This window comes from Ursus americanus, chromosome 2 (genome assembly GCF_024610735.1).
Source record: "Ursus americanus isolate L20-20 chromosome 2, mUrsAme1.1.p, whole genome shotgun sequence".
Taxonomy (NCBI): domain Eukaryota; kingdom Metazoa; phylum Chordata; class Mammalia; order Carnivora; family Ursidae; genus Ursus; species Ursus americanus.
In genome coordinates, this window is record NC_142128.1 from 8,290,581 (window position 1) to 8,315,805 (window position 25,225).

Genomic DNA, 25,225 nt, shown 5'->3' on the forward strand with positions numbered 1-25,225 from the left:
TATTTAATTTTAAAATAAAAACTGTCTAAAGGTGGTCCTTGTTTTTTGCACGTTTTCTTTTGTTCAAAGCACTTTGTTTTTCAGTTTTTAATCAAAATTCTATCAGTAGGAAAAAAGAACCACCCCCCCACCCACGTCTCCCCACCGTCAGTACCTGCCCCTCGGAACAGTCTCTGTCTGGGAAGCTGGCTTCTGATCCTGGGCCTTGGGTTTCAGTGTGGGCATCTGCTTGCTGGTGTGGCGCCGTGAGACGTGCAGGGGCAGTGGAGACGCACAAAGGGTCCCCGGCTCCTCTCTCCCCTTTGCGGGGTAGTCCTGTTTCTCTTTTGGGCTCAACTGAATTTCACGTACTATGTAAATACTAGTTTCTCTGTACAAGTCTGATTTCTCCCCAAACTCTCTTCCAGCAACCCGTGTCTCTTAAAACATGGGAACCCATCAGATAGGTAGGGCCTCATGTCTTTTTGGCAGCACCCCTCCTGGCCCCTTGTCCTTCTGCTCCAGCCGGGACTGGCTACTGCCCTGTCCCCTTCGCCATCATCTTGGGCCCCCCTCTCCCTCCTGCTTTGGATCGCCTGTCTCCTGAATTCTGTGGTTTGGTCTTTCTTAGTTAATATCTCATGTGGGGGATCTTCTCTGGGAGCTTCCTGATAAAGGTGGTTGTCGAGCATAGAATTCCAGGCATCCAGGGGCGCCTGGGTGGCACAGCGGTTAAGCGTCTGCCTTCGGCTCAGGGCGTGATCCCGGCGTTCTGGGATCGAGCCCCACATCAGGCTCCTCCGCTGGGAGCCTGCTTCTTCCTCTCCCACTCTCCCTGCTTCTGTTCCCTCTCTCGCTGGCTGTCTCTTAAATAAATAAAATCTTAAAAAAAAAAAAAAAAAGAATTCCAGGCATCCAGGGCTCCCCTTGTTGGGGGTGGTCTGATTTCCAGCCCTTCACTGTGTCCCTCTGCCACTTTTAGAGACATGGTATTAGCCTTCCTCTTCTCGGTGATCATGAAAATCCTCCTCAGGGCGGGTCTTGTTTTCTCGCCTGTTCTCTGTCCTCCAGAACTCGTTATTCAGACATGGCCTCGTGGCCATATCAGGCCATTTTTCTTACCTTTTATTTTTCATGTCTTTGTCTTTTTTGATGTATCTGGGAGAACTGTTAAACCGCCCAATCTTTCTGAACTTTATCTGTCATATTTGTAGCTTCTGAGTTTTCTTTCTTGTTCGCTGAATGTTCCATTCTTACGACCGAGTGTCCTCTTTGATCTCACTGGCTATATTCACCACGGTTTCTTTTTAAAATTCTTTTGCTTACATTGACTTCTCGTTATTTTTACTTAAAAAAAATCTTTTTTAATTAAATGAACTCCCCACCCAACGTGGGGCTCGAACTCACGACCCCGAGATCAAGAGCAGGACACTCCACTAACGGAGCCAGCCAGGTGCCCCCCTCTTCATTTTTACTTTTTAAAATCCTTAAGAAAACATATTATTTCATACCTGTAAACAATTGTATGAAACACAGTTTGGTCACAAAGCGTAGTAGCTAACCCCTTGCCATCCCCCCGCCCTCGCCCCCGCCAAGAAAGTCACCAATAATTTGCATCCACCTGTAAACTCCTCCTCTCCCATTTCCCTGCCTCCCTTCCCAGGCAGGTGACCCCCCCAGTTCTTTTTTTTTTTTTTTAAAGATTTATTTATTTATTCGACAGAGATAGAGACAGCCAGCGAGAGAGGGAACACAAGCAGGGGGAGTGGGAGAGGAAGAAGCAGGCTCATAGCGGAGGAGCCTGATGTGGGGCTCGATCCCACAACGCCGGTATCACGCCCTGAGCCGAAGGCAGACGCTTAACCGCTGTGCCACCCAGGCGCCCCCATCCCCTAAGTTCTGATTCTGTTACATCATAGTCTTAAAATAGTGTTGTTTTATCACAAGTGTCTATATGCTTAAATGCCGTGGCATTTACCCGGCTTGGGCTTGAGCTCTGTAAAGATGGCGTGAATTCGGCGGGTCGACCGCGCGCTAACTTTTTTGACTGTCGTGGAGATTCATCCTGATGTCGCGGGAAATGCGGTCTCTGTTTTCCGATGTTGGTACCCAGTTGCGTGACTAGACCAATTTTATTTAGCCTTGCTCCTGCTGCTTCGTCTTTTTCCTTTTTTCTCTCTGTGTTTTGGTCCCAGTTAGAGGTTTCGTCAAGTGCCTGGTGACATTTCCATCCTCTCTCCGTACTTGAGAGCAAGGCACTAGCATGCTTATATGGAAGTGCTGTGTGTGGACGCGTGCGTGAGGGGGCGGTCTTGGGGACGGTTGACTGGCCTTCACTGTAAGAGGTCAGCCAGGTATTTTTTGGGGGGAGTCTCCAAAGTGTCTGTATCTGTGGCTCTTCTCTTGGGCTAACCGTTTCCCCAGTGAAAGGCCCTCAGTTTCCCTGTAAGGACAGGTGGTTGGGGGCTGTACATCTGACTGCCTGTCTTCCAGTGACCAGGCTGGGGAAGGGGCTGGAATGTTCACTCAGTCCCCTGCATGTGGTGGAGAGAAACCTCAGTCTTCTGCCGACAGTGGGGGAGTAGGGGTGAGTGTCCCGGGACTTCATGAGGTGGGGGAGGGGGCTGCCTGCTCCCCTAAATGGCATTTTGCCCACGTCGCACCCCCACCTTCCAAAGCCTCCACTGCTCCCTGTTCTGAGCCTTTCTGAGTTCCGTGGCACGGATGACCTTACTGCGTGTTGGGTCCCATCTTGAGGTCAAGGCTGTAAGCTTCCTCTGGTCTCTTGAGGCTGCGGTGGCTGGTTCAGCAGCTTTGCAGCCTCTCACATTTGCGGGGGTGGGGGGGTGCTTCTCCTTTGCTCCCTCCTCTCTCCTTTGTCCCGTGAGCTTAGACCTTACTGTTCCGTTCGTGAGGGCACAGAGATGACCCGTGGGTCAGCCTGCCCCATTAGCCCGGAACTCACGTGTTTTCAAAAGGCCTGCATTTTTGGATGGCGGAGGCTGTAGATGATGACTCCGGTTTTATAGAAAACACCAGTTTCGTCTTTCACGGCGATCTTTTGGGAGCTGCTCCCAACCAGGCTGCCAGTGAGTGACACATGGTAAACACATGCTGGGATCGTCTTCAGAGCGGCTTCACGAACCGCCAGGAACACGGGTCTCTTTACCGTAGGGCCGAGGCTGCGCCGGGAGGAAGGGAGCACGCGGGCATTGGAAGCTGAGGCCTGGGTTCCAGTCCCGCTTTCATCGTCTGCTGCTTGCTCGACTGTGCTCCCTCATCTGTAGAAGGCGAGACCTTCTTGGCCGGGTTGTTACAAAGACAAAATGAGGGGGTAGATGCGAGGTGCCTGTGGGGAGCTGCGGGAGCTATTATTAACCCTCACATCCTTGCCCGACTAAGAAGTGGCACCTCGTTCTTAGTGCTGTGCTCCCTCCCATTTTTATTCACACACACACACACACTCTCTCTCTCTCTCCAAAGGACTAAAAACGGACTCACCTGGGATTGCGATGATCTCCAGTAGGCTACATACCTCCCTCTCTGTGATTTCCCTGCGTCCCCCCACTTTTAAAATTAAGTTTCTTTTTATTTATTTATCTAATCTCTACGCCCAGTGTGGGGCTCGAACTCAGGACCCTGAGATCACGAGTCACATGCCCTTGTGACCAAGCCAGCCACGTGCCCCTCTCCTTCCCTCTTGCTTGTAACCTTCTGCACCTGGGTGAGCCCCATCCCTTGGAGCCCCCCACCCAGCTCAGCCCTGCATCCCTGCAGAAGTAACCCCATAGGCCTTCATAGTCGGCCTGACACCTCTGCTCCCTCTGCAGTGCTCCCGGAGTCTTTTAATCCGGCCCAGAGGCCTGGCCGGCCTGGGCCTCCTGATGGGAGGAACCTGGCGTGTGATCTCCTTTTTCTGTAGGGTCTGGGCATGTCTCCTCCATTGACAAAGAAATCGAGGCTCTTACAGGTGGCACAGTGGGAGAGTCCTCAGTGGTGCTGCAGGGCTTTTGTAACTGAAGTCCCAGCATTCGGTGTGGCACCGTGTCCACGTTCTCCCCCCTGCGTTAGAAACAGCTTGGGTCACCAGTAAGCTTTAAGTTGTCACAATACCTAATGACCAGAATGTTCCACAGTTGCACTTTGTTTAGCTCATTAGAGTTGTGTGTCCATCCATTCTCCTCCCTGGCCTTCACTGTTTATCCAAGCCTGTGTTTTCCATTCTCTAATTGAAGACTCTAAAAATGGGCCCGTCAAGAAGCCTGGTGGATGTGGGAAATGAAGTGGGTCTCATGGAAGGATGGCACGAGCAGACGGATTCTCTTCCCTCTTGACGGAAAGCCTTCAGAGGGCTGTGTCTGTCCGAGCTAGGACAGACAGAGCGATGCAATCTGTTTCCTGCAGGCCCAAGGGGAATGCTTCCTCCTTGTGGTTAGTGACTTCAGAAGTTGCCCCAGTTAGATGAAGTTCAACCGTTTCTCCAATTTCGACGACTTGGGGGCAGCCGGTCACGCTGCTGTGCCACCGTTGCTGGGGCACTTGAGGAAAAGCCTCCTCCTGACCCCCAGGAGGAACTACCAGGCTTTCCTCTTCTCTCCGGTCCCCTCTTCATTGTTAAACCGAAACTACTTGCCTGAAGCCAAAGTAATTCTGGGATCCCTCCTCGGGCCTCATCCTCCTTGACCTCTCCGTGTCCCCTCTGCGCCTCCTTGACTCCCACACGTGCCGGCCGTACCAGGCCCCTGGGCGTTTGAACCCGCCCTCCTTGTCGTGCCGCCGAGCCTCTGCTCACGCCGCCCCTGCATTCCCCCAGGAGCCACCCTCTCCCATCCTTCTCCCCCAGCCTCTGAAGCCCTGCCCAGCTCAAGTTCCTGTTTCTGCTTGAAAGGAGCCCTTCCGATCGCCTCCAACAGACAGAATCTGCCCTCCTCGGAAGCCCCGGGGCCCTTTGGGCCTGGCCCGTACTTCTGCCCTCCCTGCACCTAGTGTCAGTCACCTGGGTCCTTGATTCGTGCTGCTTGCAGGCAGGCGGGCAGCCTCTACCAGCGCAGGAGCTGCGCCGGGCCCCTCCTGCACTGCCTTGCATATTATCTTGCATATTATAGGCACAGCCTTCAAAAATGTCATATTTTTGAAATATCTGTAGAAATAAAAAGAAATGCTTTTTTTTCCCCCCCAGGAGTCAAAATGCATGGCTTTCATCCACTTTCAACACATAAAAGATGTTTTCAACACAGAAAGGCCTTTCACCGCTCTTAGTTAATAGTCAGCTTTTGGAATGATGTGGACTAGAATGAAAAATGAGGATGAACACCTCTGGAATCAGCTGTTTTGAATTAAATAAAGCCCGGCGAGTGAGGTTGGAGTCAGGTGAAGCGAGAAGATGGGATTGAACCAGGGAGGATTAATATGCTGGGCTCCTTTAAACTCTGAGGGACCGTCTTCTCAGAAACGGGCCAGAGGGATGGACAGGGCTCATCCAGCCCCCGCTCCTGCCCTAACTAGGCTGTTGCCCCCTTCCCTCGACCTGGCTCAGAATGACTTCATCCTTCCTATGGCTTTTGCATATGTGCAAGGAGGTGTCTTTGGTCTTTCTGGCAGGGATTTTTCCCCCTTAGCTGTTCTTCCTGGTGCTTTTCAGAGTCCTTCCTCCCCAGGTTGGCTTAGCAGTAAGGATTCTGAGTCTGGGAGCGAGAGGTCTGAATTGCCAGGTCGTGGAAGCCTCGCGGAAGCCTGCCTGGAGGCCCTCGGCGCTCCGTGGGAGTCTGCAGGCGGGTTGGGTGGGTCGCGTGTCCATGTCCCCTGTTCTCGGTTGGCCTGCTTGTTCCTCCCGGAGCGTGGTGGTCTGAATGTGGCACGTCTGGCAGGCTCCCAGCTGCTCTGTAGTAACCAGCTTTGCACAGAGCCCATGGGAACAGGACTAAAGTCACAAAATGTGAAGCAAATCCTACTAAGTCCGTGCAAGACCTGCTGAACTGACCTCTGTCATGGCGGGGGCGGGGGGAGGTGGTGGCAGTGGGGGTCCTTAGTCCTGACTCTGAAGGTGGCAGCGGTGATTTTCCCTTGCCCAAGGCCAGATGTTTCATGAACGTCACCAACACACGAGGGAGTTCTCTTCTCTGTCCTGGGTGGGGACAATAGATGGCCTTTGGCCAGCTGCTAGCACTAGCTCCCCGGAGATTCTTGGGGCCTCCAGGTCGGCCGGCTTTTCGTGAAGCGTATGGACAGCCGTGCAGCTGCGTTCATCTGTCCCCACTTTTTTTCTCTGGGCAGGCTTGCCCCCCGTGGGCAGGTGGGCACTTCGTGCTGGCCGTTCCTGCAGGAGCTGAATGCCTCTTTTTACCAGGGAGCTTGAGAAAAAAAGAGAAAAGGCTGTATCTAGATTCCTCAAGGTTATGGTCAAGCTAAAGCAGCTCATAAGCAAAAGCGTTTCACTTTCTGGTTTTGGGGGTGGTGGTGTGTGTGGGGGTCCATTTTAGAGGTTGACTTTGGTTTGCCTCAGTTGGTTTTACTTCCTCCAGGTCTCAGCTCGGGTGTCCCCTTCCCACCCCACAGAAGATAGCACCCCCTCCCGGCCCCTCCCGCACCTCTGCCGGACTTTTTCTTCTTCAATGACTTACCGTCACGTGAGCCACTATTTATAAAGGCTGTCCCCTCCCTCCCTCTCCCCCCATGTGAACTGGGGCGGCTTAATGAAGGTACGCTTTGGCCCCTAGCATGGGAATGGCTTTTTCATCACAAGGACGCCTTGCTATTTATTCGTGGATCCTGGAACCCAGTACACTTCTTCCTTTTTTTCTAGAAGAAATCCAGTAACACTAGGAGTTCTAGATCCAAAGTAGGTCAGATGGCTAAGGATTGAAAATGGATTGGCGTCCAGCGTCTTTGGAAACATAAAGCTGGGCTCGGACTGCATTCGTGTTTATCTTCCTGTCGTGAAAGCGCCTCGAATGGCAGCTGACTTTGCAGTCGCTGTGAACCAGGGTTCAGCCGAGCTGGGAGAGAGAAACCTGGGGCGGGCGGCCCTCCCTCCACCTGAGCGGGGAGGGAGGCGGGTCTATGATTAACTCGCTGATGTCTTCAGTGCGATTGCTGGGGCTGAAAACATTAACTTTTAAAAAATGATTTAAAATTACCAATTGACCATATCCGGGGCTGAACCTGCATGATTCAGCTCCTTTTAAAAATATCTTTTCTCAACAAATTGCTTCCTTAACATTTTAATTTGTTGATCATAAAGGAAGCTTGCCAAATATTAGCCGGTCTTTTCCATTTCCTGCAGCTTCGAGCTTCCCTTATTTGGCATATTTCAGTGGAACTGTAAGGTCACTCCCTATTTCTCTTCCCAAATAACTGTATTTATTACTGTCGAGTATTGGCGGGTTTGATCCAGCTGTCATCAGAACGTTTGGAAATATTGTTCTTTGCCAGAATGCTGATTTAATGATCTAATACTGACACGGCTTGTTTTCTCCACTGATTTGATAACTTACTTGTTCAATAAACTCCCCTCTTAGTGAGCCACGCTGTTCTTTTTCTTTCTTTTTTTTTTTTTCCTCCTTCTGTAAGATTTATGGGTAGTCTCTCTCTCTCTTTTTTGAAGATTTCTTTATTTTTGAGAGAGAGAGAGGGAGCACGAGCAGGAGGGGCAGAGGGAGAGAGCATCTCCAGCAGACTCTCCACTGAGCTTGGAGCCCCATGCAGGGCTCGATCTCGTGACCCTGAGATCATGACCTGACCTGAAACCAAGGTTCGGATGCCTGACTGACCGCGCCATCCAGGCACCTTTATGGGCAGAGACTTAAAGACAGCCGTGAAAGGGTCCCCCCCCCCCTTCTTTCTCTCCCTTCCTTCCTCCACTCTCCCTTCTCCTCCCCTCTTTTTTCTTCTTTTTTTCGGAGAAGCCCTAGATGTGTTACTGGCTCTCCTTGAAGAAGCTAGCATTAGCTTTGCTGCTGCCTGGTATTTTGAGGAAGCACTTCAGAAAACTTTTCCTTGGAAAATTTCAAATGTACACCAAAGTAGAGAGGCAGCTAGAACGAATCCCCCATGTTCCGCCAACCAGCTTGACCAGTTATGAACTCACGGCCAGTCTGGTTTCATCTCTGTGGCCGCGTACTTGCAGTTTTGGAAAAGACCTCAGATTATTTTACCCGTAAATATTTCAGTACGTAGCTCTAAGAGGTCACGTGTTTATTTATTTTTTTAAAACACCATATGCCAATATCATACCTAAAAAAAAAAAAATAACCGTGACAAAGGAGTTGCTCCTCTGTGGCACCCTAGAGAGTCCGTCTGTAAGCGTCTTGTAGGGAAGGGGGCTTGACTCCGAGCCCTGCCCCAGGTCCTTTGCTTCTGCTGCCATGGCCTCTGCCCACACCTGCCACAGGGCCAGGGGCTAGTTGCTGCAGGCTCTCCAGCCTCAGTTTCTTTGTGTAGACAACCAGGGAGTTGGGCTAGTTCCTCTGACTCACAGTCTCGAGTCTCTGGACGCGGGAGGCTTTGACTTGCTTTAGAATGGGTTGCTGGGGCTCCCTGGAGGAGGAGGTAGGCACGTGCTTGTGTTGACCCGTTCTGCTTCCCACGGGGCGTGTTCTGCCTCATTCCTCGTTCCTGCCGGAGGTGGGAGTTTGAATGTTTGCCTTGGGCGGCGCCCACCTGGTAGTTGAATGTGAGCTTCTGATCATCTTTATTATCCTGGGGGGTCCCTTTGTGTGTCCCGGATTCTCCGTTTTGTTTTGTTTTGTTTTTCTCGTGCTGATCATCTGAAACTCTGTGAAGTAGTCGATTCTCTAAGTGGAAGATCGGTTTCCACATTTAGTCGTTAGCTGTTCAGGGTGGGTTAACAGGTGTCACATTTGCAACCCGTTTTCACCCCAGTCTTTTGGAACTGAAATGTTTCGGTCATTTGAATTTAACAAACTGCCTGGCACTGTGCCAGGTGCTGGGGCTTCAGAGCTTGTTCGGGTACTGGCTGTTTGTCTGGGGGCTCCCGTCTGGAGAGGAGAAGGCACATGCCCACAACCCTGCCTGCAGGGGAATGAGCCAGGGGTAGGGCCGTGGACTCAGTGCTAGGGGGCTGGGTGCACTAAAGGTCCTGCTTTGGTGGTACTGGTCCTGCTGGGCCTTGGGGCAGGGCTGGGATCTGCACATGTCCGGGCTGGTGGGGGGTGGTGGGGTGTCATGTGTCCATCACCCATCATCACACTCCCGGAGTCATAATCGCCGTTAACGTTGTGATTCATTTCCTTTGTGTCTTTTCCTCCGAATATACGTATTGATGCTATCGATTCAAGTACTCGGGAACTCAGGAAACATACGGAACAGCTGGCCATGTGCCAAGACCCTCTTCTTGGTCCTGGGGTTGGTGGGGAGAGGTCCAGATCATTCTTGCCCTCAAGGAGCTTCCCTTCTGGTAGGCTTATGTAATAAATCCTATCAGAGAGGAGATGATGTGTGTGTTCTGTTTGGTTCAGTTTACAAATTACATCAGGCCATCCGTGGAATTATTTGCCTGCCCTTCCAGCCTGCAATTGCCCTTCAGCTTGACAGAGAACAGCTGCCTGTGAAATGTGACCCTCTCAGCGCCAGCCCCCCTGACACTGGCTCCCAAGGTGCTCAGGGACGGCTTTCAGCTGGGCGGGCTCACGACCTGCCCCCTTTCCCTTTGGATTGCCTGCAAAGGATGGGTTTTTCCTCTTTTTGAGTAATTATACTGACCTAATTGGCATTGAGGGACATATTTAAAGTCCCGGTATCATTTGCAACCCAAGTGTGCCCTTAAATTGTGTCATTGCCAGGGTGGGTGTGGGGGCAATTGTTACGTTGGATTTCTTAGAATTTATAAGTGCCGGGTACGTGTTTGGAAATGTGGGACCTAAGTTTAACATTCAGGAAGGATGGATGCCCTATATCGTTCAGTGTATCTGGAGAATTCGGTCCAAATTCAAATATATACCCAAACAGAAGAGTATAATGAATCCTTTTGTACCCATTATCCAGCTTCCAGAATTATCCGCTCACGGCCAACCTTGTTTTAGCTGTACTTTCTCATTCCCCACCCCAACTTAATTTTGAAACAAATCCCAGACAGCCGGTCTTATTTCATCCATAAATATTTCAGTGTGTATCTTTAAAAGATAAAGACTTTTTTAAAACACAACCACAATCCATTATCATATTTCCCCCCTCACAGATGGCAAAAAAAAAAAAACAAACCCAAAACCATTAATATCAAGTATCTAGTCAGTGCTCAAAATTTCCATTTTCCCATAAGTATCGTAATTAAAGAAAATTTGTTTGAATCAGAAACCAAGATCCTCGTATTGTAATTGGTTCATGCATCTTAGTCTTTTAATTGTCTTAATTGACCAGGATCCCCCCCTCAATCTATTTCTGAATCTGAAGATCACATTTGGGCTTTTTTTGGGGGGGGGCTAGATTCCTTCCTAGGTATTTCCATCAGGAGGTCAGGAGGCACATGTAATGTGTATGTGATAGCAGGGTTTTTTTCCCCCCTGATTTTTAAAATTGTAAAATACACATAAAATACACCATACTGACTGTTTCCAACTGTGTAAGTAAGTGGCATTAAGCACATTCACATCATTGCCTATCACCGCCATCCATCTCCATAATTCCCTTCGTCTTGTAAAACTGAAGCTCTGCCCCGGTTAAACGCTAACTCCCCGCGCCCCCCACCCCCTCAGCCCCAGGCGGCCACCGCGTTCTCTCTGTGTCTGTGGAGGACCGCTCCGGGTGCACATGTAAATGGAATCCTAACGATGTCTGTCTTCCTGTGACTGGCTTATTTTCGCTCAGCCCGGTGTCCTCAGGGTTCATCCATGTTGTAGCACATGACATAATGTTTTTCCTTTTTAAGGCCGAATAATATTCCATTGTATGGCTAGACCACATTTTGCTTATCCCTTCATCCATGGCCGGACACTTGGGTTTCTTCCATGTTTTAGCCGTCATGAGTAATGCGGCTAGGAACATATACTACTGTACAAATAACTCTTTGAGACCCTGCTTTCAGCCCTTTTGAGTACAGACCCAGAAGTGGAATCGCTGGATCATATGGTGCTTCTATTTTTAATATTTTTGAGAAACGGCCATACTGTTTTTCACAGCGGCTACACCATTTTGCATTCCGACCCGCAGTGCAAAGGGGCTCGGATTTCCCTACTTCACCAATACTTCTTTTCTGGGTGGTTTTTTTGCTTTTTGATTGTTTTGTTTTGTTTTTGTTTTTGCTAGAAGTCATCCTAACGCGTGTGAGGTAGTACAATGTTCATTGTAGGTTTCATTTGTGTTTCCCTAATGATAACACTTATTTTTAATAACTCATTTAAACTTACTATTTCATCTGTGGGTGCTTTAAGATGGGGAATGTATTTAGGGAGCCACCTTAATTATTTCTAAAAAAAAATGTGAAATAACTATTTCCTAGACAATTTTCTTTCGTCTGTTTTTGGGTTTTTTTTAAGTCGTCTCCATGCCCAGCCCACGCTGGAGCCCAACATGGGGTTTGAACTCACCACCCCGAGATCAAGACCTGGGCGATGGAGCCACCCAGGCGCCCCCTAGGCAGTTTTCACGATGTGTGTGAAATGTTTTGTAGAATCACCAAAATTAGACCAATCCTCTCGGTTTGTCATGAAGAAGCTGAAAGCCGGAGGGCTGAGCCTTTTGCTCACGGCCTCAGCCCCGCAGGACAGAAGCAGAGGCTGGGGCCCAAGTTCCCGGCTCCGAGGTCCGAGTCTCCTGGCCGCGGCCGCCTTGTCCTTGTACCCCGTTTCCACGGCCCGCTGTGGCCCTTGGGTGGTGAGGGCCAGGTGCACAAAGCCCTGCTTGTTTGGCCGCACATGCCCACCAGCAGTTGCTCTTATTACAGAGTGGTTATTCTTTGTCAAGAAACCCAGAACAACTGTTTTTATTCTTCACAGTGGACGCTTATGCACATGACCTTTCGAGAACATATTTCTGGATGCTGTAGAGCACTGATGTTCATGCAGATCAGCTCAAGTTAAATCTTTATTTCTTTCCGTTGGAATCGTCTCTCTGTTCCTTTAAGAATTTCCCCTTGTAGAGTTCGCGTGTTTCCCGTGCTGTTAAATGTTTATTAGCAATCCTGTATAATGTAGTATATTATTTTCAGATGACAGAAGAGCCCCTTGGCAGAGAGTGGTGTTAAAGTCTGATGTTAGTTAAACCTTCCCCTCCTTGTCACGGTTGGCGCTGAGCAGTGCTGGGTGTCGAGCGCACGTGGGCAGGACGGGACAGAGGGGGCATCTGACGGTCAGCTGCGAGCAGCCATGTAGCATGTCCTTCTGGGGGCTGCCGGCGAGTGTTTACACATTTGTATGTAGTCTGTAAACACAGATAGTCAGGAATGGAGGAAGTGTGTGCTCACACCTTGCAAGTGCAGAGATGCTTTGAGTGCTGTTTCTGATGGCCATGGTGGAAGGTTCATTCGCTCGTTCGTTAAGCTAATCTTTATTGTTTGTTCAGTAAGAGCCGGGCACAATGCTAGGCACTGGGGATTATGATGACAGCTCCTGCCCTCACGGGACTTAGATTTTAGTGCTTTCAAAGGAAAACAACACTTGCTTCCTAGAGACCTTGGCAAAGCGAACGACCTTGAAATCTACCAAAGGAAGGGATTTGGAGTGCTCGTTTGATAGTCTCCAGACAAAAGAATCACATCAGACCCTTTATTGCAGACATGAACATTTGTTTTAAGGACTCAAATTAAACTAGAGTAGATAAACGAGCAAGCGTGGTTGTTTGCTGAGCCTTCCTGGTTGATACGATGAACAACTCAGTGAATTGCTGGTGGCAGATGAAATCATGAGAATTTCAACCCTGAGACACTCCAGACAACACAAGCCATGAAACGTTGAGGTAAAGGTGATGCTACATTGTCCTCTAAGCATTGGACTGACCTCACAGCTTCTAAAGAAGGCACTGCTGGGGCCTGTGTGGAGATTCCCGTATAAGAAGGTTCAGAAAGTTTCGTAAAAGTTAGATTTGAAGTCTCAGTGTGATTTGATTTTCTGTGGTGATAATGCATGTGCTCTGTGTTACCATAAGCATTTTAGTTCAGTTTTCTTCCCGATGCTTAGTTTTACGAAGCAGGGAAGAGTCAGCCTTGGTGGCTGAAGTGGTGCTGGTTCCTTACACAGAGGTACGTTCCAGAATGTGTGTGGCGGAGCCAGCTCAGGCAGCAGCATTCTGGTTGTTTGGGTGGCCCTTCGGAAGCTCAGTTTTAATGGCAGACGGTTGATTAAGTCTGGCCATCAAGTGGGGAGTCCCACAGCCAGAGCCACAGAGACGCCCCTGCATGTCCTGGGGTGCTGGCAGTGGTCAGGGTGAAGTCATACCCGGTGGGCCAAGTGGCACGGCTGTGGCAGATCCGAGGGCAAAGGAGGAGGCTGGGGGGTGAGGACGGGCACATAGGGCGCAGGCGAAATTCTGAGCAGCACGCTCCCTAATACCGGGGTGGGGCCACATCACAGACACCAGCGAGCGCGTCCGCTGACCACCGTGGAACCTGCTGTTTTTCCTTTCTGGACCTTCATCTCTGGGTGGCCCCAGAAGCTCAGACTTCAGATAATTTGTTCTTCTCTTTTTAAGCCCACTTCTTTGTAGAATCCCTCACTTGCGGCTTTAACCTTTAATGTTGTCTCAGTGTCAAGGTCTTAGAATCTATCCTGCAGGCTTGGTTGCTTGGTGGCCCCACTTCAATTCAGTTGGGTTGAGACCAGCCTCATCTGTGCTTACCCCCCTTTACGGAGCGGGCTTGTGCCCGTGCGGAGCTGGCTTCTGTCCTCCTGCTTGCCTGCTGAGCCTTGGCCTCGTTGTGCCTTGGCACCTCCCTCTGGTTGCTGGGGGTGTGTGTGTGTGTGTGTCTTGAATTTGCCCCTCTCCCGTCTCTTCCCCTCCAGCCCTGCACCACTGCCCTGGTTGCAGGCAGAGCTCCCCTGCTCGGTGCATCTTGCCCTGCACGTGTAAGAGCTGTTGGTGCTCCCAGGACGGAGCACTCACTGGTCCCGCAGCCCTGCGATCCATAATGACTGGGACCCTGTCCGCCTCTCCTGGGCGCTCCCTTACCTGGGCAATGGGCCGTCTATGGGAAGAGTGAGCCATGTTACCTACGGGAAACCTCATGAGCTTCACAGAGCCCCAAGGAGAACAGACAGTTTGTACTTTAGGAATCGACAGGAGAAAGGCTGCTGGTGTACGAGTGGTCACGAAGGGCTTCTGGGAGGAGGCACTGTCTGAAGTGGGAGGTGGAGGATGAGGATCCCGTGGCCGGTGGGGAAGGGGGCGGGGCTTGGGAAGGGGCACACACAGGAGTGGGGGCCGTGCACTTGAGGGTGCCATGGCTAGATCTGAAAGGGCGTCGGGAAGCGTGGCGGCAGTGGGAGAGCACAGGGCGAGCGAGCCAGGCACGGCGATGGGGGCTGACTGGCCGGGGGAGACTTGGCGCAGGAGGGTACCGTGGCTGCAGTGATGGGTCAGGAAGAACTCTGGCTTCGGACAGCTGGGTGGGTAGAGGGCCTGGAGCCTGGATCCAAGGTAATGGGGACCTGTACTGGGTGTCAGAGGTGAGAAGGAATAAGGGGAACTCCACCCAGGACCTAGGATGTGGTTTTTGGGGGGCAGGGGAGGGAGGAGCCCAGGTGCGCCCTTGGGCCTGACTGGGATGTGAATCGAGTTCTCTGTCAAAAACCCAGATGGCAGGAGGGGCGGCCGTGTGTGAGGAGGACGCGCTGCCTTGCAGACCTCCCGAATAAGCAGGAGTGTTCCAGACCCAGGGCAGGGCTGTCCCCTCCGTGCTGAACTCCCAGGGCCTGGAACAGTGCCTGAAGTCTAGCAGGTGCTTTGTAGATTCGAGGACTGAAGGGGGTTGAGGGGAAGTCAAAACGGGCCACAGGTCCTCATGCCTGGCGGTGTTCTTAACTCCGGGTAAGTGAATGAGTTCCCCGAGGGATGGAATTTAAAGGAAAAAGAGCCAAGGGCTGAGTGTAGGCGTGGGCAGCTAGAGGCTCAGTGGAGGCAGAGAAGTCAGCAAAGGAGGCAGGAAGGGAATGGCCGGGGGTGGGAGGGAAATGGCATGGCAAAGGTCAGCCAAGGTCAGGAGGCTCCTCGGAGGTGGTGGTTACTCAGGGCACACAGGCCAGAGAGGGTGGGCTAAGAAACCTCGTTCAGGTTTCTGATGGCTTCCCCGGGCAGCCCCTCTCAGTCCTTCCCCTACAGTCTCACTTCCCACTGGGCTGCTGCTTCGTGGCCAGTAGTGAACTGTCCACCCCCTCCCACAGGCACCCACCGGCCCCACCCCTCCCCAGCGGGTCTTTGGCCCTCTGGCTTGGGCCCACCCTTCCCGAACCCTCTCTGAGCCCCTCCCGAGACGGCCTTGCTGGGGGAAGGCTGCGTCGCCCGCCCTCCTCTGCCCCGTGGCGTACTTGGTGCAGTTGGATCCCTGTGTCCTCAGCCCCATAGGGCACCTCGCGAGGTCACGCAGTCCAGAGCAGCTGCTTAGTCCCGATGTCTCGTTTTTATAGGCAGGTCCGGTTCGCTCACCTCTGGGTCCAGAGTGGGTGTTCCAGTGGACAGAAGGAAAGCGTGCCAACTCGTTCAGGGCTGGTTCTTCTCTGCCCTTTGTAAAACTCTTGTCTAAAAATTAATGGGTGAGAGCATCTAGGGAATCTTGTCAGATTGTTTCTTGAGGAAACCTTGAGAATATGAACTAAAAGGGAATCGCAGCTATCTTGATGAAGCAGTAGGACGGAACCTTAAGTGGCGGAGCTGGTTTAGCCAGATTTTTTTCCTCTTTGTGGTAGAGTTTTCATTTTTCCCCTGTTCAAGTGGTTCAGATAAAGCTGTGAGGATAGTGGAGAGAGTTTTTTTTTTTTTTTTTTTTTAAAGTTGGTAATAAGTAATTTTAGGATAGATGCTTATGAAGTCTATAAATAATAATTAAAAAAAAACCCTTGCCTAGCGCCTCGCATATGAGTTCTATAAATATTTCTGTAGCTGGCCTCACCTGTCTGCTTGGAGGGGCTGGGGTGTGGGTGTGGCTCGGAGCCGGCAGTCCCGGTGTCTCCCGCTGACATTTTCTTCCTGGGCTCCTGCAGCACACGTGCTGTCTCAGCACCTCTCCTGGGTTGATTTTAGTCTGCAGTCATAGCGTCCAAGGTTCGGGAGATCGTGGAGCTCATCCTCCTGTGGTCTGACCTGCTGGCGCTGTTGGGGGACCCGGGCTCATTGGCAGAACACGGGCCTTGGCTCCGTGGGATCTGGTCCCGTAGTGAAGACCAAGAGGGGATGTTCTTGGTTACATGATGGCTTTCAGAAGTAAGCCCTCCCCCCCCATCACAGTGGCAACATTTTAAGTCTGAATATCCCTAGGGCTCACGGTGTGAACTCTGTGCTGTCCGTGGGCATGCCATCCAGAATGACTTCTTCGGAGAAGTTCGTGGAAGCCTCCCTAGTACAGCGGAGCAGTCTTAGAGATGTCTTGGGCACGTGTGCAAGAACGGTCATGGCAGCACACGGGAGTGAAAAGCTGGAAAGCACGTCAGGGTCCTGGGGGAGTGTGGCCGTCATCCCGTGCTCTTCTGGAGGGCAAGGCCACGTGCGACTGGACCGCTCACCCGCAGCGGAGAGCCCAGAAAGGCCCAGAAAGTCTGCTGACGGGTGTGTGCAGCGTGGGCCTGTGTCTGTGGAGTTCAACATGCAGAACCATACCTCGTGTTGTTAATAGGATCATAACGAGCTAGAAAATATAGAGCGATTGCTTGAGAAAGGTAAATGGCGAATTCTGGAACGTGGTTATTTGGGGGGAGGGAGGGAGAAAATGGGACTGAGTGGAGAAGGGGCTCCAAGTACATTTTATTCCTTTAAAAATGGCGAAGATGGCAGAATGTTAAAATTTGATGAAGCGGAATGGTGAGCACATAGGAATTATGATTCTATATGATGGAAGTACACTCTTATTTAAAAATAAAGCAACGTATGAATGGTAATCTACTGTACTTATAGCGTAAACCTTTCAACATTGGGGTGTTTTATGTATATCTCTCTCATCTACTCACTTACAGAATACGAAAATTGTGGTGCCTTTAATTTTATCTGTTGAAGAAGCTTTATGTTCTCTTATTTTATTTTCTCTTTCCTTATTTTAAATATGGGAAGGTAGGTGACACTAGGTTTGTCTCCATTTTAAGAAGACAATTTTAAGGTGTGTCCTCTCCTTTGGATTATGCCTTTTGGTGGAAAAATAGGTCCTTGCCACTGTGTCTGTTCAACAACGGTGAATTTTCTGCAGAAAAATGAGGGCAGGTGAACCGCTGAAGTGAATGCCCGCATTTCCTTGTGTAGTCCTTAGAATATTCGGGATGCCTCAGCAAAAGTAAACTATAAATTATGTTTAATATCATCCAGGCCATGAGTCTGGAATGGTTTCCCATTGTCCCTGAAATAAGAGATGCTTTCTGGCTTAATTGAATTAGGATTATTGCCGTCAGGGTGGGAGTGAAGTGGTACATTCCTTTCGTGCCCGTTGAGGGGGGTGACATTAAAGCAGGCCGTTGATAGAATAATATCGTGTTACTTACTCAGTGTCTCTTTCGGAGGAAATAAGAGCTTAATATGCCCCGTTCAGTTAATCCCGACAACATCCTTAGAGGTGAATGGAAGGCAGGTAGTGTTATTTCCATTTTACTTAAAAAGCAGCTGAAACCCGAGGAGTCTGAGCTCCCGGGGAGCCCTCGGACTCTTGTCTAAGTACTAGTGAGGAGCTCGTTACCCCGACCAGCAGCAGGGGAACAAGACTCACGGAGGAGGAAGGAAGTATTTCCGACGTGTCACCTCCGTGCAGGGCTCTGTTGGGAGCTCTCGGGATTGTGATCCTTTTTGATCCCGAGCGCAGTTTCGGGAGACGGGAGGTGGAGTCCTCCCGGGCTCTCACAGGGAAGTCCAGACACTGGCCTGTGTCCCCAGGCTGGTAGCGACAGGCTGGGCTCTGCCTTGTCCGACCAAGGGCGACCTTCCCACCGGGCCATGTGTCCAGCCGAGTAGTGCGAAAGAGAAGCCGGGGCATCTGTGGTTGGGAAGACAGAGGTTCAGGGTATTGGAAGCAAGATCGACAAATTGAGCTGTGGTGGACGTCGCTTGCTAAGATCATTGAACACAATTTCACCCTAATGAAATGATTTGGGATCACTGAGTAGAGTTCCAGGGCACGTGATCTCACTGTTCTTGACACTGGCCAGGGCCTGCTCACCCCGGAGCTTCCAGCATGGGTACATCGTTTGCGAGTAGCCTCTGTTGATAGACTTTATTTGGCCACTTTGCCAGGGGCTCGACTCGTCCAGTGTTTAACAGTTCTGGTTAGAAATCATTAGGAAAAGGTCGAGAAGGGGAAATAAGGCTAATTGGGGCCTGTCGTCTTTGCTGCCATGTCCCAGTGTCTTGCCCAGGGACTTATTAGCATCAGGGTCTCTTTGTCTCACTAGTGGGGGGGAGGGTGTTGGAAAGATGAACTTCCCCGGGGCAACTTTTTGTGAAGTGGTAAAGCTAGGCCCCAAACCCAGGCCACTTTGATTACAAGTTTGTGTCTTTCAGATCCAGTAAGCTGTGTGCCATGCTTTTGGTAGGATGATGATGCTTCTTGTTTTTTAAAAATATTGCTAATCACTCACGAGAAATCAGGATGAGGGCTTATATTTCAGCCGCCTTGAATTAGACAATGATTTCTCTTATTATAAGCAGAGCCCTTTATTAACTGAAAACACTTGGCTGTTAGACATGGTGTTTAATTGCCGTTAGAATGTATTTTTGTCACACTGCCCTATAATAAGCCAAAGAACTGTTTGTGCCAAACATAGAAGGCAAGAGAAGGGAGGATGAAACCCTTCTGCTCCTCCAGCTCCCCAGTCGAGCCCCTGGTGTTCTGTTTGCTATTCTGGTTCCGGTTTCTGTTTACCACGTCTACCTCTTACGGAAAGAACACCTGGTGTGGGGCTGGTCAGACCCCGGGACAGGGAGACCCTCTGCGTGGTGCTCAGGTGCGTCTCTGCTCTGGCAGGGTGCTCCTCTTTTTCTGGCCTTCGGGGTTTCCTTCGTGTTTGTGTGGGCCTTAACATTTGAAAGAAATATTTTATTTATTTACTTATTTTAGAGAGAGAGAGGGAGAGAGCATACTGGGGGGGGGTTGGGGGTGGGGAGGAGCAGAGAGAGAGGGACAAGCCGACTCCGTGCTGAGCACAGAGCCCGATGTGGGGCTTGATCCCACGACCCTGAGATCATGACCTGAGCTGAAACCAAGAGTTGGAGGCTTAACCTCTTGAGCCACCCAGGCGCCACAACCTTTTGCCTACTAGAAGACACCCAACTATTTGGCCTTTTAAATTCTTCTTTGCAAAACAGAAATGACTTTCTCTCTGAAATTAAAAAGTCAGAAATGCTAGTAAAAATGAAGCAAGTATAAAAGTACATAATGAAGGGAACAAGTCACCACTAATCCTATTACTGTTCACATTTGGACAGACGTCCATCCAGAAACCTAATTTATGTAAACAGAAAACTAGGTGAGTGGCATAACACTTTGGATATGGTTGTATAACGACCCTGGAGTTTACTGGGATGTTAAGCATATCTTTCCGTGTTAGTTAAAGGAAATTAGTGTGCTGTTTGTTGAAGGTACGTATCGTACCGTATCGTACCGTATTCCCCATGTTGCATTTAATCGACCCTTTTCTTTTTCCCCTCTTTAGTACTTTAGACATTTGCTATATTTAGGCATGGCGATGGGCATCCTTCCCCTTCTCTGTGTGTTTTTGATGATCCCTCTTGATATCTGATTACCTCTGTAGGTTAAATTTCTAAAAGCGGTGCTGAGTGAGAGGTGTGAGTATATTTTTAAGACTTTGGGTACATATTCACCAAACTTTCCAGAAAAGTTGGACCAATTGTATAGGAGCAATTGCACTAAATTCCTTGTATTACTTATTTCCAAGTGACACGATCTCATGGTTCCAAAACAGAAAGCGAAAGGACAGGTCCCCTATCTGCCCTCCCTTGCCCCCACTGTTGCTGATTTGAGTATCCTCCCAGAATTTCTTGTACACACAGAAACAAGTATGAATGCACGTTATTATCCCCTCTGTACACATAGTCTAGCATGCTATGCACCATCTTCTGTACCTTTTAAATTTTTTAAAAATTAACTGTTTCTTAGACTTTCCAAGTGAGACAGAAGCTTATTCTGTCCCTAGCCCTTCCTATGCATCTCTCTCTCTCTCAAAGCGACGGGATATTCCATGCTGTAGATGGCTGTATTTGATGTACCCAGGTCCCCACTGATAGATCTTTGGGTGGCTTCCAGTCTTTGCCCTTACAACGGCACCACCTTGAAGAACTTTGTACACACACCGTTTCACACTGGTGCAGCTCTGTCTGCAAAGAGAGTGGCGGGGTCCGTGTGGCCATGTGATCCGTGTGGCCAGCTTACCCCCACGTGCCCATGTAACTTTGCCCCAGCATTGTTCTCCATGGCCCCACTATGGAGCCTGCCTGGAGTTCTGGTTCTTTCGTGATCTTTCCAGTTGTGCAAATAGTATGCACAGAAGGAACGCAGAAACCAAAGCAAAACAAACCACCTTCTCCTGCCGGCAAGTGTGTAAATGCGCACGGAATCATGGAGTCAGAGGAGAGAGTAACATTGGTAACTGTGGGCGAGCGTCCTCCCTGCCGCCTCCTCCCCCTTCCCCTCTCCCTTCTTCCCCCTTCCCCTCTCCCTTCTTCCCCCTTCCCCTCTCCCTTCTTCCCCGCCCCTTTCTCTCCTCCCCTCCTTCCCAACCTGAAACAGCACGACTTCCTTTTATGAACTGGGCAGTGGTTTTCAGTGTGTGCGACCAGAAAAGCGGTGGGTCTGCTTAGGGACTGACCTCGCCACTAGCAAGCAACAGGTGGTCGCAGTTGAGCGAAATGGTATTTGAAGCAAACATTCTGACAGGGCAGAGCTCGAGGAACCCGAGAGATGGCAGCTGAGGCTGACAAAATGTAGGCGGGGCCGAGGGCAGAAAAGTGCCAGCAGCCTATCCGCCTGCCAGCAGCCAGCCCCGCAGTGCCCGGGGGGCCGGGGGTGCCCCTCTGGCTGGGACGTGGCTGGACTTCACGCGGTTCTGTTCAAAACAGTGTGGTCGCCCAACCACAAAAAGCCAACGCGTGCTTTTTAATAGAATTAATTTTTTTAAATGCTGTTAAGAGAAAAAAGATGAACCAGCAGCTTATAGGTTTGTTTTTGTTTTTTTTAAAGATTTTATTTATCCATTTGACAGAGAGAGAGAGAGAGAGAGAGCACAAGCAGGGGGAGCAGCAGAGGGAGAGGGAGAAGCAGGCTCCCCACTGAGCAGAGAGCCTGACGTGGGGCCCAGGACGCTGGGATCATGACCTGAGCCAAAGGCAGACGCTATAACTGACCAAGCCACACAGCTGCCCCGCGTACAGGCTTTTTTAAGAGAAGAAACCATTTTCTTCAAACTCCTGCGAGGGTAGGAGGCCTGGCTGCATTCTCATGGGGCGTCCTGGCCCTGTCCATTCCACGTAAGTGATGTAAACCTATGTAGTATTTCGGGGCTTTTTCAAACTCCTAGAAGGCACAGCGTCCCCCCGGGGCTGACTTGTGCTGTCGAGCTGAGCCCAGGAGAGGTCGTGGGGGCTGCTCATGAGAATGCAGGGCGCCACCTGGTAGTTCTGGGTGACCTTGACTCCCTCTTGCTCCCTCTTATGTCCCTTCCTGATAGCTTTAACATAAAACTGTTTATAAGACGTCCACCCTGTGCAAAACACTGAAAATAGGGTGGATCCCTCCCTCTCTTCTCATTTTCTGTCTAATTTTTAGCCCTTTTAAATACTGGAACTTTCTGCTCTGTTCTTCTGGAGTACGTTCTAACCATTGGCATTTCAGGGTTTCTTTCTCAGGGGCTGTGAGCCTCTTCCTGGAAGAGGGTGGGGCTTACCTGGATGAGGCCGGGCTTACCTGACGAAGGTAGTCTTACCTGGATGAAACTGGTCTTACTTGATGGTGGTCTTATTGGATGACGCTGGGCTTACCTGGATGAAACTGGTCTTACCATGGCTCCAGTGGCCTTCAGTGTTTTCTTGGGCTTGCTGGCTCCCATTCCTGAGGCCTGATCCCCAAGGCCTGGCTGGCGGTCTCCTCAGGCAGTGGGGCCCCCACAGTGGGTTCACCCGGCTCAGGGGTGAGACCCACTGAGATCCAGTGTGGTCTGCTCCGTGGCCTCGCCTTGCTGGAAGATGAACGTGGGCTCCCTGGGTGCTGAGCGGGCTGCCCGTAGGGTCCCTGGTGCAGTTCCAGATGCAGGCCTTGATTTGCCTGTAGGGTCCATCCTTGCCCGGAGGCATCGTTACTGTGGCTCCACAGAAGGCACCCAGCTGGGGGAACCGTGGTCACTCAGTACAGGCTCCGCTGCTTCTGCGTCGGGGACATGTGTGCACGTGTGGGACCCTAGGATTAGGCTCTCGTTTTCCCCCACCCATGAACCTCGGTGGTGGGTGGTGATGAACAGGAGTCAACTGGGGCTGGAAGGAGAAGGTGACTTTGCTGGGGGTGGGGGGAGAAAGGGATGTGTCTCTGGACAGCGGTGCACACTGGTCTAGAATTGTATAAAAACCTACAGGAAAAGGCTTGCTTTCAAAAACAACTAAAGGCACACAGGACCCAAAGCAGCAGAATATCCAGAATGCATTATATAATGTGCTCTGCTGAAAGGAACATTTTGAACAAACTTAGGAAAAGGATTTTTAAAAATGGCTTTCATAAAAATACTGCTAGGAACGGGTCATAAGGTTTGGAGAACTTACCTTCAGCAAGTTCCGTTCCAGCATGTTGACTGGTATTGAAGCTGGTCGCGGGACCTTCGGAAGTCCGTATTCCCTAGAAACGACCACCGCAAGAAGGACCGCGCTCAGCGAGTTTGGAGGCGGGTGCTCGGCCCCCGCAAGAGTGGGCTTTGGGGGCCTTTCCTCCTTATCGCGCATCCCCCAGACCCCTCTCCCTGGCCTCGTAAAGAAACAGATGGTGCGCCAGGAATAGCTCAGAAGTCACGTTGGCTCCTGGCTGTATAAAGAGAAAGAACTGGGCCCATAAAAATTTGAAATCTCCCAGGAAAGGAAATTACTCCCTCAATGAAATATCGATGTAAAGGGAGCATTTAAGAAGACAAAAATTATGAACCCAGATTCAAGTTGAACCAGATACTCTACTTTAACCTTTTTGAGAATTGTTAATTTAAAAGCAAATAGAATGAAATATAGACGATAAAAGCAAATTAAATCATTTTTATGCTTCCTGGGGTTCTTGGGTCACATGATTGGAAGAGCTAATAGGGAAGAGCAGGGTTTGGACCGAGGACTGGGGCTCCTGTCATATCAGGCACAGGCCGTGACCCTTTCGGGACGGGAGAGAAGCGAGCCGAGCGAGCCCCCCCTCCCCCCCGGGGTTGGAAGCCCTGCAGATCCAGAGCGGGTTCCAGAACCGAATTCTCGAACAGAGCTTGCCTGTCCCGTGTCCCACCAGAGGGAGCAGATGATTGAGAAAGGGTGTCTTTGTCTGATGGATCTGGGGGTGCCCCCCCCAGCAGTCGATGTTTTATGTGAAGTAGGGGAAGCTGGGGCCGGGTTGCATGTACCTACCTGCAGGAATAAACAATTCTTTTGAAACATCACTAGAGGAAAAAAAAAAAAAAAAAAGGCAGCTTAAGATTTATCTGAAAAGGAAGTGGGAAGTTTAAGTTGCTGGAGATCTCATTACTGTCTGTCTCGCTAACCGTAATTAAAAAATGCCTGAATGATCTTAATAACACATGATTCCACTGACAGGCACTAATTGCTCTGTATCAGGCCAAGAGAAGATGAATGTTGTCAAGAAAACCACAAGTCAGACAAGCTGATTCTCTCTTAGTCTGACACCGTGTTCCCATGTACAGACCAGTTTTTACTGGAGCCCTTCCAGCATCAAAAGGAGTTCTTTACCTTCCCATTAATTTTCATCGCTGGCAGGCCCGAGTTGTTTGTGACGGGCTCTTCTCATTACTCCTGCTCGCCGGCTCTCGAGCCCCCGTCTGCAGACAAAATGTAAATATGTTTCTTGCTCTTATCTTGGGCCTTTTTTAAGAAAAGAAATCCGCTCCCATTCAGTACTAATGCCCCGGTGGGCTTGTCAGTGAATTACATGGCATTTGGGAATTGATTTTCTGACTCTCCCGATTTGTCAGGAATTTCTTCTGCCTTTTCAGCAATTTGACAGAACCTGTTGGGCCACCGAATCATGTGATCGGGTCTTCTGTCTGCAAAGAAAGGGGAAACAACTGCGTGTCACTTGGGCGTCCAGAAATCTCCTGGAAGGGGGAGGGGGAAGGGGGTGATCTGTGAAGATGGGAGTGGGGAGGAATCATGACCTTGGCTCCTTCCTGCACTTCCACAGGTCAGCCACGTCATTTTATCACACTAGAACTGAATCATAGTCTGAATCTAATATTGAAACTCAGTTCCAAAAACGGGGGCCCCTGTGCTCTGAGCAGCACACTGGTGGGAGAAGGGGCCCCAGCCATGATGACGCCCTTGCCGGCCCTGACCGTCCACGGTGGCCCTTGGGACCAGGGCCCGAGGCCGGGGGAGTCTCCCTACAATGGGGAGGAGGATGGACGGAGCGCCTGCCCTCGCCCAGGCTGGGCGGACCTCTGCGGGAAAACACCGTGGCAGAGCGTGCTGAGTCCTGACCAGCATCTGGGACGGCCTTGTCCCTGCCCCCCTGGAGAGGCAGGCCACCTGGGAATGGAGAGGTTGGCTCAGAAACCTGGCAGAGCTAGTCGGGCCCTGGCTGTGGGGCCAAGGGCATGGTTCTCGCCATCTCTGAGCCAGTGTCCTTGTCTGAGAAAGGGCCTCCCGGGGCGGAGGTGGGGTCTCCATGTGGGAAGGCTCATTGGGACAGCGCTTAGCACAGTGCTTGGCATGGAGGGGCCAGTCCCCATTACTCCCCTGTGACTGCCTCGCAGGGTTGGGGGGTGAGAGCAGAGGCCTCACTTCTACTGCCCGGTGCAGCGTGGCCCATGTCGGGAGCCCAGTGAATTGCTGCAAAAGTTGCTGCCGTCCTAGTGGAGGAGGCTGAGAAGGCTAGTAAATAAATAAGCATAACGTGGTAAGTCAGCCCACC

At 50.7% G+C, this 25,225-nt stretch overlaps 1 protein-coding gene across 10 annotated transcripts in view; it reads left to right on the plus strand.

Annotated features, from left to right (window-relative positions):
* Positions 1 to 25,225, plus strand: part of CUX1 (cut like homeobox 1) — a 359,174-nt gene that overhangs the window by 25,224 nt on the left and 308,725 nt on the right. Inside the window, exon 1 of one of the 10 annotated variants that reach the window (XM_045773832.2) lies at positions 19,197 to 20,713. The exons of the other annotated variants lie outside the window; for them this stretch is intronic. Within the exon in view, the coding sequence (XP_045629788.1) occupies positions 20,552 to 20,713 (162 nt within the window). The 5' untranslated portion in view covers positions 19,197 to 20,551. Of the gene's footprint in view, positions 1 to 19,196; positions 20,714 to 25,225 lie in introns of those variants that run through there. 10 annotated transcript variants of the gene reach the window in all.